We start from the raw sequence: 18,365 nt of genomic DNA, 5'->3' as shown, positions 1-18,365 counted from the left end.
TCTTGAAGGGACAGCAGAGAAGAGGGAAGGAATGAAAGTAAAGATAATTATTTTTGCCAAAAATAAGACTGAAGATGTACACACAACCAGACTAAACACAACAAGAAGGAACTGTTATATCTGGCCTCTCGCATAAACAAGATCATCTCTAGCTTTTTCCCCTGTCTTCCTCCAGTTCCTGGAAGCCATTGAGGTGGCCCCAGAGCTCACCCCCGCTGTCTCCATCCTCCGCTTGTGTCGTCTTCTAATTTACCTCCTCTTTGCATGGGTGGGTGCACCTGGAAGTGCCACATTTGCAGACAGAACGTAGACTACATGACCTCACACAGTTACCTGCATTTGTTTGATGGACAGGGGTTACCTACATTTTACTGAGGACATCCTCAGTTTGCCATGGCAACATATTGCCGAGAATTTATTTTGATTCTGCACAAGTATCTTTCAAAAATTGGAAGCACAAATTTTTGCTTGCAAATAACTAAAAAGTCCTCCTGTGTGCATGGCATTTATCTTCCTTGGATAACACTTGGAGGGTCTCCCAAGGACTTTGGGGTTAGGGTTTGATGCAAGACATCTCAATAACCTCTTAATCTTTGCAATATCTGTTTTGCTGGCTGATTGATTTAACACTATGTTATAGACATAAACAAGTAATATCTGTGTACACTGTAATGGACAATAAATACTGACCCTGAAATATTCAAATACAATGAATAAGTGGTAAAAGCAATCAAGCAAATCTAGTGGAGATGAGGCTTTTTATATTTAACTTGTAGTTTCTGAGTCTTCAAGCTTCTTAAAATGTTTGTTTCTCCATAACCACAGAAATTTTTATATTAAAAAATTCAGACTCTAGTAAGAATACACACCCATTAGTTGAGACTACAAAAATACTGTTGGACGTGGGTTAAAACAAGAATAGTTGGAAATACAACACACACAGGAGGCCTTCAGCTCTGAATATCAGTCTCCTAAAAGCAATTAATTGCATAAAATGTCTGAAATCTCAACTAATGTACTGTGTACTCACTTAGCAGCAGATAAGGACTCTGGACTGCAAAAAAGATGTCCCTAAACGATGCTTACCAATAAAACCCATGAGGAGTTTCTCTCTCATTTAAATCCAAAAGCTATAGCTGTAGTGTTTTCAGTTTTATTCCCTCAAATTCCTCCGAGATGTTTTGCTTTTTTCCCAGGCTGAGCTAGCTTCACTATTAAATAAAGCTGGTTTTCTCCCACACTCACATAGTTCCCTACGGCAGCCAAACAGAAGGACAAAGGACTCTGGTGGGTATGGATGGCACAAAGGTCTCAATGGATTGTTTCTAAATACATGCTTAGAAAGGAAGACAGCAGAAATATTTATAGTGAACATGTTATTACAGACTTCATCATTAATCACTGAGCAGCTCCAGCAATGCTGCTCTGCGGATCTGGCCACCCTAGAAACCTCCCAGAAGCACTTTGGGAATTTGTCCAAGATTCCACCAAACTTCTGGCCAAGCAACAATACCTTGGACCTGCATCCAAATCTCAAATGTAGGTAGAAAAAGCTGAACTTGCCTTAAGTGCACTGGAATTTATAACTGGTAACAATTCAGTTTTCCTTACCTACACCAGAGGTTTATGCTGGCTCAGCTGTTAGGAAATTTGTTGTGCATTGATGGAACTGGGGCAAATTCCCATAATACGTAGAACCAAAAAAGTCATAGCCATCACCCTTACAGCTGCAACCTCTTGTCCAAGGTCATCTGGATCCAGCTCCTCCCCGAAACCTCTTAGGAGTCGGACAGATTGCCAAGAAGGTTTGAGAGAATTGATTGTTCCTCCCAGGACTGCCAAAGTGAGACCAAGCAAGCAAGAATCTGTCACCTAGAGGGGGTGGCAGGACAGGCAGGGAGCTAGCAAGAATCACTCAGATAACCTGTTTTTCTGTCTTCTTCCACTTTTTAAAAGGGACACTCATTCTGCGCAGTGTAGCAGAACCAATTACACAACACAGGTTTCAAACCTCTAATTACAGTGGATGCTTCTGCCTCGATATTGCTGGAGGGAAACATTAATGCAGTGAAGCTATGGTATCTGACAACAACATCATGTGCCATGCTGATCAAATACTAGTTCATGGCTAAATTTTAGTGTCACCCTTCCTGGTGGTAATTACACTTTACAATTAGAAAAGAATCATCATCAACGCTGTGTACAAACAAAATATTTTCATATGAAACAAAGAACTCAGTGAGCAAAATATTGTAACATTTATTAATAATCTATAGCATATATTTTCAAAAAGTCTGATTATTTTAAGGGCCAAATGATGAAACTTCTGTGATAATGAATAGTCTAATCTTTCATAACTGGAACTAGGTCAACAACAAATTAAATTACCCAGCCAGCATGGAAAAGATTAATTTCTGGGAATGAAAAACTGCTATTAAAACATATTTCCAGCCTCTCTTTCTAACCCACCTGGAAGGGAAAAACCAGTAATATCAGTATGTCAGTGTCATGAAAAGGAATTAGGCAGCGTCATGCTGCTTTCCAGTTTCTGAACCACAGTACTGTAAGAATCAAAGACATGAAATTTACACCAGGATAGTAAGATATGGAAGTAACAGGAAAGTCATAACAGCCAGTTATGGAATTCTTTCAGTATGTCTTTTATTGAAAAAATATGAGATAGGTAGCTTGAAATGAAGTCGTGTTGGTGTCAAATCACAACAGTAAGATCTTTTTCTCTTTTTTAGCATTTTTTTTTTCAATTTTTTTCAAGTGAAGAATGTCTCAAAGCATTTTACTAGTCTACATAGGTGTCAAATCTACTGGAAATTAAATTCCTCTGTCAGGCTACACTGCAATAGTGGGAAGGAAATTAAGCACACTTATGCCCCAGCCATGTCCTGTCAAAGCACGGGTCAGAAGAGCAGCGCCTGGAGAGCGGGGCTGCTCTTACGCTGGTATTCCCTGTAGGTAAGTACAATGTACCTGGGAGGTGGAAGAAAGGGGAGCAAGTCTGTCTGTCTACTCAGTGGCTCTGGTTTATGGAAATACAGACATATAGTAGAAATGAAGCATATACAGAAGCTTCATGATATCAGGACCCGTGTACAACCAAGTAGAAGGGTACCTCATGTGCTTTAAACGCTAATTATAATAGTAATATAATGCATACCTCCAAGATTAGAAGATCAATAACAAATCTGTACAAGAATTTCTGTGCAAGAGTTGTGAGAATATAAAAATCTGACTATGCTCTAGCTAAGTCTATCAAAAGGCTTTTCCCTGTTTTGCTGTGATTTTGTTATGGAAGAAAATAGCCTAATATTCAGAGGGCAATGCAGCTCTGTTGCTACTTTTCTGATGAGCACTGTTTATTAAGATCGTAAAGTCAGTGCTTCAAATCCCAGAAGTAAGGCTGCCTGTACTTTGTGATTTGGGCTTTTAGTACCTATGTATTACGATGTTGTCTTTAATTACATTAACATATCCTGTTGTCTCCAAGGATTCCTGTTCATACAGTCACTGGGAAGCTATTCAGTATTCTGTATGCCTTCCTTACTCAGTGCTTGGAGTCAGGTCTTCGTTAAAATGCCTTCTCCACATCAGGTTCTGCTTATGAAACTATTCACTTGAAGTGATGGATTAGCACTAATTTAATTAGTGTTTGAAGGCTTTCTTGTAAATATTGGGGTGTTGCCTTAAAAAGATACAAGACTGGATCTGTTCCAACAAATTTGCATAATGTGAGTGAGGGCTGCTCTACAATGCACATTAAAGTAGTGCAAGTTGGGCCAAGTACAGATATCATGCATGGGCCATTTTTTGGTTTGAAGACGATTTTGAAATCCAAATGTAGTTACACTGGAAAATTACAGTACACCTAAATAAAATTCTTCTTCCTAAGGAGGAAAACTCTAAAGGAAGCAAATGATTTCTCTTAGGGCCAATATGCAGTCCTAGTCTATCAGTAATTTACTTTAAAAAAGCAATGCTTCTCACAGTAACAGAAGCAGCAGCAGCAGGAGTCTGTGACTTATTTGTAGAATGAGATATTTGAGGTCGAGAGACAATGAGAAACAAGAAATAGCCTGAAGAAAGGACAATACAGTTACATCCCTTCCTCCTCTCTCCCTCCTGAATTTGAATCAGTTGGCAACAACAAGTATTTCATCACAAGGAAAATCCCAGTCATGCGACCTATTTTCATCTAATTACATGACCTACCCTTCCCCTCCCCCTATTAAAGGTTTTTTTACTGTTTACTCACACATGCCTTGGAAATCATGACACGTGCTGAAAAGCAGTACCTCAGTGAGATGTGCTGAGATAAGTACCTTAGCGCATGAAGATCTAACAATGCATTTTAACAGGGGCTGATAAGATTATTCACATAATGTCGATTTTTGGATTTCCTATGTGCCATAGGGATAGGCAGCATTAAATTCTCTGTATTTAGCACTCCCAGCACCAACTAGAAAGAGTAGAACATGCATGGGTCTGAAAAATGGTTGCACAGAAATGTAATGATAGCACCGAAAAATGGGTGCTAATGACTGTTTTCCTTAAGAAACTATTTGAAGTCTGCCCTTCTTGTTCCTAGTTGAATGACCTGGAAATCCTGAGGCAGCCTCAGCAACACTGCTTCCATTCAAAACCTTCTGCAAGAATTTTTATGGTTTGATAATGATGCCTTTTTTTGTGGAATCCTAAAGCCTTCAGTCCCTTATACTACAGGTTTCTACCTGAGGAAGATCATCATGTTTAGATTCTTCAAACATTTTTGGGAGTGCTCAGGATAGCACTTACTTGGAAATAGTTCTGAAAGAACCACAGGACACACTGTGCAGTGTTTTCCATGCTAGACTGTAGGCAATGACTGTAGGACTGCTGCTCTCCTACAGAGGGAATTATGTGGCAAAGAGCATCTCCTCCCGGCTTGCATGGATATGGACTCTACAGGCACCTACAGCCTGCCTCATCTCTAGCTGCAGGGAGTGTGTGAAAAGACAGGCTGTTTTGGAGTTTCACGACTGAAACTCTAGAGTTCTTTCTAGACAACTCATGGCTGTTCTGTTTGGTTTTGAGAGACCTGCAGCCACGCATCATCTCAGTGGTCAGAGGAGGAAAGGGAAGAATACTCGCCTCCCTGGCTGCTCTGTACTGGGAAATGGCAGCTGTGAGAGGTCCCAGTACAAAGACGAATGAAGTGCCAGACTGAGCTGGCAGTATGGGTGGGCTGTGCAAGGCTTGCTCCACATTGCAAAATTCAGACAGTTCACTGAAAATATTGTTTCATCATCCTGTTGCATGAGTCGATAGAGCTGCTTCTTTTTAATGGGACTGTTTTATAATATATGAGCCACTTATTGCTAATAGCTGTCTATTTTGCCTTTGTAGGTAAACCATGGGCTATTACCCAGCAGTGAATTGGCTCAGAAAAACAATTCCCTGTTTATAGAAAAATATGAGAGACAGTACACGCCAAATTAATTAAAAAAAAAAAAAAAAAGAAATTATCCTTGCTTATTCCTCTTCGCCTTCAGCTAAGGGGAAACTTTCAATAATCTAAAAATTGAAAGGAAAAAAAGGTTCTTAAAGGCATTTTGAGGGATGGCAAGAACAGTTGCAATTATTTTTATCTTTCACATTTGCAGACAGTGACGACAGCATCCACTTTATGGTCAGAACATTTCTGTGCTTCACAAGAACTTCATTTCTACTGGGAGGCAGAATCTGGTGACCACTCTTTTTTTCCACATTGCTTTGTTTCTTCACTCTTGGCACGGTGATAGGTATTGTGTGAAGCCCCGCAGAGCTGTGAGCGTGTGGCTTGATTTTTTAAATAGGATTCTCAATAGGGCCTGCTCTGTTGAGCACTGTTACTTTCCTGGTAGTTAACAGAGCATGAGTAGTAAGGGTTAGATGGCAAACAAAGTGACTACAGATGGCTTGAGCCTCATTTTCTGATGATAGGAGTTGCCATTATACTATGTGTTCCCATGTGATCTGTTGATACAATTTCCTTCAATACATGTAAATAGCAACCAGCTACCATGGCTATGATGATATCAAGTACTAAAAATATGTTAAAATTGCATTTGGACTTAGTGCTGCATACTAGAAAGGAAATTAATCTCTTGAATCAATTTTATTGCCTAAGGTCACCACAAAATTTATGAGAATATAAAAATATCTTTAACGAAAGTCTTCAAAGCTGTGTGAAGTCAAAGATAATGTGAATAACTCGTTTATCTTCCCTAATCTGTGTTGTTTTAGTGGGAACCAGGACCAGACAAAAGATTAGAAGATAGGATTTATAAGCTCTGGTCCTTCTTTGCTTCTTCCTGCTACATGACCTTGTACAAACCCCTTGAATTCCTCCTAAGGAGTCCTACAAAGAATTCAGCAATATTTTCACCATTAGTCCCTCTCCTTCCTCATGTCATTAAAATAGGGTGCTTTTTTTTTTTTTTTTTTTTTTTTTTTCTGTTTCTATAAAATCTGATTGGGAAAAAACCCAACACCAATTATAGTTATAAGAAGTATTTTTCAGCTTTTACCAATAAAAATGCATCATCTTTGATCAAAGGTCTTTATTACATTCTCTCTGCAGTCCTTTTGCCCATAATATACTCAGTGTTTACCTTTGTACAACCTTGAGAAGTTGTTTCCTCTTATTTCAGTTACTATCTTGTACACAAAGCCTCAGATCTTTGAATAGTCACTGAGAAACCTCAGAATATAATTTTTTTCTTTGTAATTCTTTGCAAATTTGCTCTCATCTATTAATTATGGTGGGCCTTTGTGGAGCAACATTGCTAGTTTCTATGATGGCAGATACTGATATTTTGTCTCGTTGAAATTGACTGTATAGTCATTAGTGATTCAAACCTTAGTGATTCAAACCTTTTGGTCTCTTCTTTTCTGTGAGGCCTTTCTATAGTGCACTGAATTCAGCTGGCTCAGGAAAAGTAGCATGAAGATACTCTTGCTACTCTCACAGCCTCAGAGACTATCAGTTTCATTAGAAATTCTGTCAGAAAAGCCAGAAGTATTAAGATGTACAAGCATGAGGATTCTCAGCATCACACGTGAGTGGCAGAATTCATGTTATCTCTAACAAAAAGCATCAATTCCAGTTCCTGGAGAAGAAGTGGAGGCTTAATGCTCTCTCTCTCTAATTAAATGATGTACAGAAAAACTGATGGTTTCTTAGTGAAAGCTAAAAAAAAAACCCCAAACGTACATTTTTCAGTGTAAGGTTTATGTGGAAGTGACAATATCCTCGTGTTGCTCAGCTTCTAGTGCATGTATGCTTTCACCGCCACTTCTGATGCGACCGTTACCTTCTCGTGCAAGGCTGCCAGCTCAGAACAGCACGGATACTGGCCAGCTGAAGGGGTGCGCTACAGGAAACACTGTCATGGCACTGCTTCCATGCATTGCAAACAGCAAGTGTGAAATCTGATCATATTTTTGGCAAAACTGTGAAAATCAGTGAAGTTTTCTCATTGCACTACTGGGCACAGGGTACTTTCTGAAAAAAACTATAGCTCTCACTCTGAAAGTTTTTTTTGGTAACAGCTTTAAAGTTGATCAGTCTATGAAAGCACAATAGTGGGGCTTAAACCCATTTTTAAAGCCAGGCAATGAAATGGGACACAATCATTAACTGTCATTTGGCAGAAATGTTACTGGAAACTTTCCCAACAGCCTAACAAATGAGTCCTAACATCAGGGGCCCATCTTGGCTAAAACATGACACTTTGCCAGACGATTTCTTGGCAAAGAGCAAAAGGAGAGACCTGACTGATCTGTTGTCATGTGAAGCTGAGTTCAAACTTGTTTCCAAGAAAGGGAAGCTCAACATTTTTAGACTAATGGAGAGCTTTGGTCTGGTATTAGACCTGCTTTTGAAATTTTGGGTGTGCTTCAGTCCTGTCTCTAAATTTTTTATTTTAGCCTGTTTGCCATTAAAAACAAGCTCAGGATGACTCCAAGTACAGGCTCAGACCCTTGGTTGAAATTCACTAATATAAATTCTGTAACATCTTAACTGTCACAGAGCAACTCTGTAAAACAGCATGCATCTACTCCCCATCATCATTTTCTTCAAGAGATGACCACAATTTCTGGACATTACTGAATGCAGTAAACCCCAGGCTAATGTTATGCCAAAGATGAATTACCGTGACATTTAATTCAATGTAATACAAATCAGAAGTGATATAATGGAGCCTCAAAGAAGCGATGTCTAAAAAATTCGTTTTTTAAAAAGGACTTTATAGTTAAATACTTTAGGCTTCCTTGAGTAGCTATTTTAGAGAGAAATATTTGATTATTTCATTATGGCACATGGAAGTCTGCATGAGATCCTTCAAACACCAGCTGTTTCAGAGTAGTACAAGCATCAGCATAAGTTTTGAAATCACAGATACACACTAACGAATCAGGGAGAGGTATCGATAGTTTTTGATGTAACTGTCATTGCTATTTCAGTTTTGCCTGTGGCCTCACTACTGATTTTAAAATCTTGACATTGAATTTGTGAGTGTAAGGTGGAAGAGGAAAAGGAGAAGCATACAGGATCCCTATTCTAATAGGAGAATGTTGGATTCCTACCAGGAAGGAAGTTGTTGTGGACAAGAGAGAAGGATCAGGATGCTGCTAGAAAACAGTGTTTAGCTTGGAGAAGAGATGGAGAAGAGAATGTGAGGGATGTCACCCTGAGGACAGCCAAGCAGTGGAATATGCCCAGGGAGGTTGTGCAGTCGGGTTTCAAGACCCGACTGGATAAAGCCCTGAGCCGTTGGGTCTGAGCTCAGTTGAGCCCACCTTAAGCAGAAGGTTGGACTACAGACTTTCTGAGGTCCCCCTTCCTAACTCATTTATGTTATGATCCCATGAACAGTAGAGCAAATGCTATTTCATACTGGGAAAGAAATGGTAAAGGGCAGGGAGACAGAAGGAACAGAAGGGGACTCATTGGGTTGAAGACATGAACAGAGACTGCAGCAGCTCCTCGTAAAGGCAGGGCTGGAAGACTGTTCACGAGAAAGTTGTTGAGGAGAAGCAAGGAATGAAAGGGGTGACCGACAGGTTCAGGGAACAAAGTGTGTAGCAGTATTGAATCAGCACAGCTGCCACTACAAAGCTGAAGCCTAAGGCAAAGCCTGTCTTTGGGGCAAAAGAGTTTACTGACCAGTTCTAGGAGCCCATCCGGGTTCCTCAAGATTACCACTGCTTCTGGTCAGGAGCCACATCGAGACTTGGAAGTGGAACAACAGCTGCTTGTCTTCCTGAAACCAGAGGCCAGTCTTTACAGAAGAACTGTCAAGAACAGCAATTTACTTCTACACATAAAGACCACTCTTAGGCTGCACACCCAGGTTGTCAGGTACTATGTTATGATTTAATTTGCTGCTGTGAGATTTTTCTCACAGATTTCAATGAAGTTATATGAAAATCTCGTTTTTTCTCTTCATTGTAGTTCTCATTTTTTCTGTGAGGAGCAACTTGAAAACAACACAAAGATAACAAAAGCAAAACAAAGTGTATAAAACTGCCTCATTTTCTCTTTGTATTCCGCTACCTTTTCAGCAGTCTAAAATTCTGGTTAGCCTCATTCTGTGTCTTTTGGGAGAAGAGCCAAGCAGGGGGGCAGGATGTTGCAAAATGTGGTGTTGGAACGCTCCTGTTCAAACCAGAGGCTGCTGGGTTGGGTTGAGTTGGAATTGGTTTATTATTTATTTAATTGAACTCAAAGAGCAGAATGGCCTGTGACCACTATCCAGGTCTCAAACACAGACACAGACACACACACACAGACACACACACACACAGACATACACCCCCCCCACCATTTACTAGGAATTCTGAAACTTAGTGCCTCTCAATTTGTTTTCAGAATGATGCAGTAGGGCCACATTTTAGTACTCTAAACCCACCTGTCTAGAGCAACCAGGCTCTGTGAGTAAGCTGGTTTTTCGTTTAGCTATTAAACAAACTAACCCACCCAGGAAAAATATACTACACCAAAAAACAAACCAAATCTTATACTTTTTATCCTTATTTTCCATTCTGGTTTGGGTTTGACCGTGAAATTCTTATTGGAACTACTGCCCATTTACTTGAATTTCACAGAAAGTCTTCTCAGTCTTTTTATACATTTAGAAATCACAGTACCCAAGAGGGTTCATATATTTTCTTTGGGACAGTTTTTATTTTTTTTTTTTTACCACAGTATTTAAATTACAAGCTTGAGTGACGGTTTCAAACACAATTATTTACTCCTTCTGCTAAAAGAAGCTGAAGTTAAATTTGTTACAAATAGTTATTAGTCCTTTCAGATGGTCTTGGTTTTACATTACAGTACAAAGTAGGCAAACATGTTCTCTTAGGAAGGTAACATCCCTTGAAGTTATTGAGTGGAATAGTACCCAGTCACACAAGAATCTGGACTTCCAATCTACTCTGCTTATTTGATAGTTCAAGCTCGCCCTTTACTCCCGAAAACCCTAAGCCAGAGTTTCCCTTTTTCTTAGACTGCTTCCTACTGCTTGCCACCAGGGCTATGCATTTTCCAAGTATGAAAGGAAAGACATTGGAAAAATTTTAAAACACGGGCTGTGTCTAGATTGCAAACTTCTGCTGGCATATCTGGGCTGTGGAATATCTGCTTCCATACTGACGCTGCTTTTTAAACAAGCCTGTAGTATAGTGTGGCTATGCTACGGCACAGCGCTTTTCTTGGTGTACGCTAGGCTATTTGGGGTGAGGGTGTTAATTATGTCATCAGAAAGCTCTTTTTGGCAGCCTGTGCTGAATCTACATTAAGTGTCTTGTTGGTTTTGCTCTACCACAAGAATGTTTTCAAAATAATTATGCTCAAAGAACAAACTGGAAGGTTGGGTTTCTAGTAGAATGCTGCAAGTGATTACGTAGTATGTTAAGTGGTTGTGTTTTTGGCTTTTGTTGTTCTGTTTTGTTTTGTTTTTAAGTGGTAAGGTGATATGAAGGTACACTATCAGCCTGAAATGCAGTCATATTTTAAGAAATGACTTTTAACTACTGTCAAGTACTGAATCATTCCCTGAATTTCCCTACCAGCTACAAATTGTTTTATGTTGGCATAGTATGTTTCCCCTACTGCCAAGCAGAAGAGCCATAAAGACAGTGGCAGAGAAGGAAACAGAATAAATAAAAAGACATACACAAAGGGCTTTAAAATGCACAAAGGGGGGAAAAATAAAAAGCCTTTTCCCCTCTGCTTTCTTCCTCCTTGTAGCAATCTTGGCTGTTGCTCAGTATTATTTTACCTCAGAATACTCAGACAAGAGGAATAATTGTTCAAATCAACTATTTCTTTTAGCTTTGTTTTACCTGACTAAGATTCTAACCCCTAAAGTCACCCAGGTGGAAGCAATGCCACCAGCAATCTAAAGAGAACAGAGTACATAGGAAAGACAACATCAGGCCTACCTGCACATTCTCTGGAGTTTAACGCAAAGCAAATTTTGTTATGTTGGTAGCTGCAAGTTTGATAATGTACTACAGACCATGCAAACTATTTGCACTAACAGAACTGTCATATGAAGCAAGAATTAGTAGCATCAGCTTTTTATAAAGGAACGCCAACAGAAATTACGTCCAGATTCAACCACTCGGTTGCAACTGAGGAGTGAACAGCTCAGATCAGGAGCTGGGCAGCCTGTGCGTATGTGCCCCTTCCGCTCCTGCAAACCCCAAGAGACTTTGCAGGTGTGGTACCTTGGCATAGGGTGGGAAGGCTGGAGAGATGCTCCAAGTTACAAGACAAGTGTAAGGTAGCCAAGTTAGACAGAACGCCTGGCCGCTCATTCTTCATTGGGTACGTGTTGGTAAAGTGGTGCCCAACCTCTTGGTGGTCTTGCAGGCAGTTCTGCTGCTACTAGTGAGTCTTTGCACTGGGAATATAGCACAAAGCAGACGTACCAGGATTTGGACCACTGATTTTAAACTGAACTGCTTATTAAAAATTGATTTAACTTTAAATAGCTTTACAGTTTTAAATAAAATAATTATTTAAAAATAGTTTTAATTAAATGAACCTAGAAGTAGGGGATCTTTGATCTCCTTATCTGATATACTTTTGAATAAATAGTTCTATATATACCTCTTGATCTTTTTGATGATGAAGTGCACAAAAACCTAAAAAGATTTTTTTAAGCTGAAATCAACAGTTGTCTCTTTAGGAATAAACTTAATATCCTGAAACACTCAATGCAAAGTTACAGAAACCTAAAACATATTCTAACTACATAGTCACTATAAATACATATTTTAACTGAATGCATGCTTTTTTTTTAATTACTCTGTGAGTAAATGACCGAACAAGAAAATGAAGAGTCTCTTTAAAAGAAAAACTAAATAAATAAACAAACCCAGATTTCAAATAATAAACTGAACCAGCCAGTAAGACTTTAAAATACGAAAGTGTCTTTCCCTTTCTCCTTTAGATTAGCCCAGCATTATAATACTCTGAGGACAACAAACAAAAAATATACCAAACTACCGTTCTCAAGTTTCATTATGAAAACAAAAGTTTTCATTAATTTGGGCATTTAAAATTTGCTAGGTTAATATAAAGCTGCACATGAGGCTTCCTAAGGTATAAAAGAAACTAAGCCTCTGCAGAGAAAACAAAAAGAGAAATCATACATGCAATTTATTCTAGAAAAAAAACGTGATTTTACCTTTCACTTTAAAAACCCGTTAAGTATAACAGTGCGTTAGGAACAATCAAGCTCACTAGAGGGACAATTTGCTTGCAAATGCCAGAAAGCACGATAATTTAATGTTATAATTCTGAGCAATGTCTTGAAGATTTTACTTCATAGTATTTTACAAAATAATATTCTAAACCTGAACACACTGCATCATACAACGTTAGTAAGCAGGAAATCATGGAGTGAAGTGGACCCCTCAAAAATGCTGTTTCCTGAGGTGTAAAGGAATCGTTTCCCACTAACACCTTCAGCAGGGATGGGCCATTATGCCCGGTGCAAGAACAGTTGCCACATTTTGACCAGAGTGTGGGCCAAAGGCCTGTGTATCTAATTCTCACCTTCACCGTCATCTCAGTGTTTCTCTCACATGCCACACAGGGAGGGCTGAGCACCAAGTGATAGAAATACCCATTTAAAATGAGTCTTTGTACTGATTTAGATTTGTTTTGTATAGCTGCTAGAAATAGAACTGATTTTACAATGCAAGTCTCAGAACTGCAGGGCAAATAGATGCCAATGTGCTTTTATCTGCCAGAACGAATGCCCTGGACTACTAACAGGCCGTGGATCTGCAGTGAGCCTCTGAATCTCTTCTGTTGGAGCAGTCCCACTTTACACAAGCATTCACTCACTGAGAGAGGCTGCAGCCACGCGATTCAGTGATCCTCTGCGCTCATCTGGGATGAATCAGACATGAGCCCTAATTGCAATAAATATTCACAGACAAAGGCAAGGATCATTATTCCCCATTTATGGAGGTGAAACTGAGGCACAAAGTGATTACTGCAAGTCAGTGACATAGCTGGATAGAAAACCCAGTTAGCCCCACACCTGCTACCAGGTGCTTTAAAATTGGCCAAAGCCACTTTACTATTTAACACGAATAATTTAATAAACATCTTACTTTTGTTTCTGTCTTTAGTGAGACCAGTGATTTCTCTTTTAACCTTCCATTTCTAAAACAGCCCACACAATACTGGGCGTAAAGTTCCAGGAAATTTAGTGAAATCTGCCAGCAGATTTATCCCACTCTGTAAGATACAGGGTCAGCTTGTTAATCACCAAATGAGGGCTCCGTGAATGCTGCTGCACTCTTCTCACTCCACCCAAATAATTACATGGCTCATCAGGAGAATTAAAATGGAGAAAAATAGTAAGACAGAAGAAAAATAATGTTTCCATAAAACACAGACTTATTGCGTGATAGCTGGAGGCAACACCTTTGCACAAACAGCTGTAAATTAAAGCTGTCCTTTTACTAAGCTTCCAGAGATTGCTTACACAATGTGTGGCAATGGGAGAGCACGCAGAAGACAGTTGATTTTCTTCTTTCTTCTTCACTTGCTTACGTTGTTGAAAAGCTACTCGCCTACTCTCAAAAGGGTGAAAAGAATAACTTTTTATTCTCCCATTACCACACTGCTACAGTTTAAGATGTGAACATTTTGCCACCTGATTGCTAAACTAGAATTTTCTTGATTTCTAAGTAAAAGCGTAAGTACATCATCAAATACACATCACCTGCAGGTGGCAAGTGTTAGAGAATTTGAAATCACAATTTATTTCTACCCTCTCCAGTCACCACTGCTGAGCTCTCAATGTGCTGTCTCCACGCAGTTCAACTATGAGAAGGCTATCCAGTGTTTAAGTTCTTCCATACACCGCAATATCTGGGTATAATAGAAATCCGTGTTGGCTGCCAAATCAGTACACACAGGGGATTCCAGGTCACCAAAGGTGCAGTACAGTGCTGTTCCTCCAATGCTAAGGAAAACAGTTGCTATGCACAGCAGGATCAGCAAAACACAGGAGCCACCAGCTACTTCATCTGTAAATAAAAGACCAGAAGAGGTGAAAAACACTAATATACAAAGCACTGTGAACATGTGTGAGAAAATCCGAGATAGGAGGTAAACACGTTTAAAGTAACTTGTGTCCAAGTGACCATAATACATACCAGGAACTGTACGTTTCTCTACCCAGTCTTTTCAGAAACCTGAATAATTACATAGCTTCATTTCTGCAACCCGTGTACCTGTCCTTGCTGATATCACTTGTGGAGTCATTCTACACTGAAGGAAAATTCACTTAACTGTAAGAACGTCCCACAACCAAAGCCCTCCTTCATGGAAATAGTTAAAATGAAATGAAAGCTTTGAAACTAAAAAAACAAAAACAAAAACAAACCAAAAACGGAAACATTCTTGCATCATTTCTACTGACATTGACTGTGCTACCATGAACAGTTTGTGTTTACTCTTACGTTTTGACTGTAAGGATAGAAACAAAACCTTCAGGGTAGGCTAATGTGAAGGGTTATTTTATATCTCAGTTATTCTGTGGTAACTCTTTGAATGATTGTTTATTCCAGAGTAAGAGCAATAAAGAGGTTGCAGAGGTGCTGCTACATCCTCACAACCTCACTTGTCCTTGGTAACTTGTATGCATGAACAACATCTGCATCTTCTGTCAGGTTGAAGGGGCTCTAAGAAAATTTCTGAACTCCCTTCACTCTACATCAGGGAGAAGAAACAGGGGAAAAGCAAAAAAATAAGAAACATTTAGGGACTCTCTGTGTGCTTGAAATCAGATTTATTGTAATAATAATAAACAACTTTCCTTCTGAATCACTAAATCCCTGGGGAAAAAATTATAGAAGAAACTCTAATTGAAATTTGATTTAAAAGATGAATTGCTTCAAAATAATTTCAAGAAAAAGGTGGGATAAGCTCCCTTTCGAGCAGCAAATGGATTATCTTTTCAGTGTGTGAGATGCACTTAATACGCTTTTAATCTCTAAAGACCTGCATTAATACCTTTTAGTGGCTGGTGCACACAGTAGATATAGAAAGTACTATCATTAGTAACCAAAAATATTTTTCTTATTATATCTTTTGTTTGAATAAGAGAGATCTTAAACTCCAAGAAGAGCATAACTAAATAACATATTGTATTTCTTATGAGGCTATTTAGCCCATCAAAAAGGCAGAAAGGTGTTTAGCCAAATGTAATGACAGCTAGCAAATATATATGGATGTTTAATTATAAAGCAAGGTTAAAATCTGACACCCTCCAATCTCATGACCTACTAGAAAGGGTTGGAAAGCTACTTGTGGATAAAGCACAAGATACTTGTTTCTTTTGCCCTCCTCTTTACCTACATGGATTAGGTTTACAGAGCAAGCCTGCACTTCCCACCTCTAATCTCTAAACATTAATGAAAGGTCACCCATTAGATGTCACTTGCAAATCATTCAGCCAAAGGAAAAAACCTGTGGCTTCAGTCTCAACCAAGATTTAAAAGACAAGTGTACTTATTGTATCTTTCTGTAGCCTTGTTATCCAAACCTGGTATAGAACAATCTTTGATCAATCACCTTCACTTACTACTTAAGTTTTTAAAAGCCAAGACAGTTTGCACAATGAACGCTCACTTTGCTCTTGTGAACAAAAAGATCAACACCATTTGCACCCCAAGAGTACAACCCATGAATTAACAGCTTTAAGTTACCTTGATCCAATGTGTCTTCCATTTCTTGGAATCGCACTCTTCTCTTAGTTTGCCTCTGCCGTACTTGAGCAATTGTTTTTCCTTCCCTATCATCTCTCTTCTTTAGTATAGACACCAATCCTTCTGCTGGGGCAATCTGTCAGGAAAGACAGCAAGTGGCACGAGAGGTGTAAGAAATCCAGGCATGAGATCTATGTAGAATGACTTTAAGGAGGAAATTAGCTAAACAGTTAAAAAATGGTTTCCACTCTTCTTAAATGTTTCAGCACTTGTGAAACCTCCTTCTCGAATACATCAACTCCTTAACGTGCAGGACAGCAGCAGTATCATTCTGCTGTATGCTGACACTACTTGCCCTTAATTGCTATCAAAGTTAAATACACATACATTTACTGTTTGGATCATACTTTGTATTCCCTGCAACAGCTCCTCTGTAAGCTCACATTATTAAATCACAGGGCTTGGGGCAGTGGTGAGGAGGGTTCGCACCAAATACCCCATCATCAGAGGACAGTAAGGAGTCAGTGACACACTGCTGCTGCCTCTCCAAAGATAGAATCCTGCAGAGACTATCAAATACTTATTGTGAGATTCATTTCCCAGTGTTGCAATTGGTTTCCCAGAGTGGACAACAAGCTACAGTGGGGACACAAAACCAAAAAGAGATAACAGCAGGAAAAAGAAAGCCTCAGTGCTCTGGATAGATTCCAGCTCCACTTTGTAATAAACGCTCTGGATGCAGCCGGAGTTCCAAAGTCCTTCCCTACAGGCTGGTCACCCAAACAGTTTGCACAAACAGCGATACAGTCAACAAGTCAATAAATGGAAACTTCTTTTTCCTTTGCTACAGCATTTGGCTTAGCTGCAAGAGTATTTGCTAAGCCATACTAAGATGTTATAGCAGCCTAAGCAGTCTGTAATTTCCTAGTTAGAAGAGAAATGAAAGTAGAAGTACCAGGAGAAAAATGCTTTCCTAAGCAAGCAGTTCCTGGTGTGCTAGAAATAAGCAGAAATTAAAATAGGAAGTATATTTAGACATGCCCCTTTTTATCTTGAGATCATCTTTACCTGAAAAAAAGTCTTAGTCATCTCTTCATAAATCTGAGTAGCACTCTTTAAAACTTATTCTGCAGATCAGCAATAACATCTGTTAAATTGCAAAGTAATCTGTATACATTTGTGCTACGGACAAGAAAGCACATCACATTTGCAACTGAGTTTGCAACTCATATATGTAGATGACCCCAAATGCCTTTAATTTTTACAAAAACTCAAAGTGGAAGAAAGGCAATGCTCCAGATAACACCGTAGTTGCAGACAACTGACTGCTTAACTCCGCCCATAATTGAATCAAGTTAGAAGGCCATACATAAAAACTCATCTGCATTGAAATTATAACAGCAGTAGAAAAACAGAAAAGTGACTTTGTAACTTATGCTCCTAAACTTGCTTCACGCTACAAGCTTATATAATGCATCGACGCGTAGTGCAGTTGGAGAGACGGTGCACTGAACACAGCCAAACGCAGAGCACAATCCAATAGGCACTGCCCCAACTATGGCACTGGCGTTTGCAACACTTTAACTGGTAAATGTGGCAATTACATTTGCAGGTTTCTAGTCTGGCACTGTTTTATAGCCCTCAACTGGCCAAATAATGTTGCCCTGAACAACTCACAGAGTTGGTCACTGTGGGTATATGCCTGCAGCCTTGTTTTCCCCAAAATCACAGCTGAGGGGATAAAATTGATCTCTGCCACACTTTCTTTTTTGATAGTCACTTTCCCTTTTGCTTACCTGCTCAAGAGCTTGAATGGATTATTCAATGAAATAATGCAATGAAGTACTTACAAAGTAGTGAAAGCGTGGAGGTAGTGGAAAGAAATTAAGTCAACATATGGAGGACCACTATTTGGCATAAATGAACCAGAAATAGTAGCCCGCAAGTGTCTCATCACAACAGACAAGTGCACTGAGATGAAGCTTCTACTGGTAACGTACAGATTTACATGGCAGAACTGCCATGAAAATTTATTAGCTCAGCCAAAAATCAGCACTTATGCTTCCTTGCTGTGACAAGGAAGGGGG

The 18,365-nt window shown here is 39.3% G+C and overlaps 1 protein-coding gene across 3 annotated transcripts in view; it reads right to left on the bottom strand.

Annotated features, from left to right (window-relative positions):
• Window positions 1-10,200: 10,200 nt before the first annotated feature.
• Window positions 10,201-18,365, bottom strand: part of CNST (consortin, connexin sorting protein) — a 53,239-nt gene continuing 45,074 nt past the window's right edge. For all 3 annotated transcript variants that reach the window (XM_032989333.2, XM_032989341.2, XM_042795640.1), the window contains 2 exons: window positions 16,279-16,414; window positions 10,201-14,595 (listed from right to left, as the gene is read on the bottom strand). In XM_032989333.2, the coding sequence (XP_032845224.1) occupies window positions 14,390-14,595; window positions 16,279-16,414 (342 nt within the window). In that variant the 3' untranslated portion in view covers window positions 10,201-14,389. The remainder of the gene's footprint in view (window positions 14,596-16,278; window positions 16,415-18,365) is intronic.

This window comes from Tyto alba, unplaced genomic scaffold (genome assembly GCF_018691265.1).
Source record: "Tyto alba isolate M040663 unplaced genomic scaffold, T.alba_DEE_v4.0 Super-Scaffold_22, whole genome shotgun sequence".
NCBI classification, from domain to species: domain Eukaryota; kingdom Metazoa; phylum Chordata; class Aves; order Strigiformes; family Tytonidae; genus Tyto; species Tyto alba.
The sequence above is the reverse complement of the archived record's forward strand: the minus strand, read 5'-3'. Positions and strand labels throughout refer to the sequence as shown.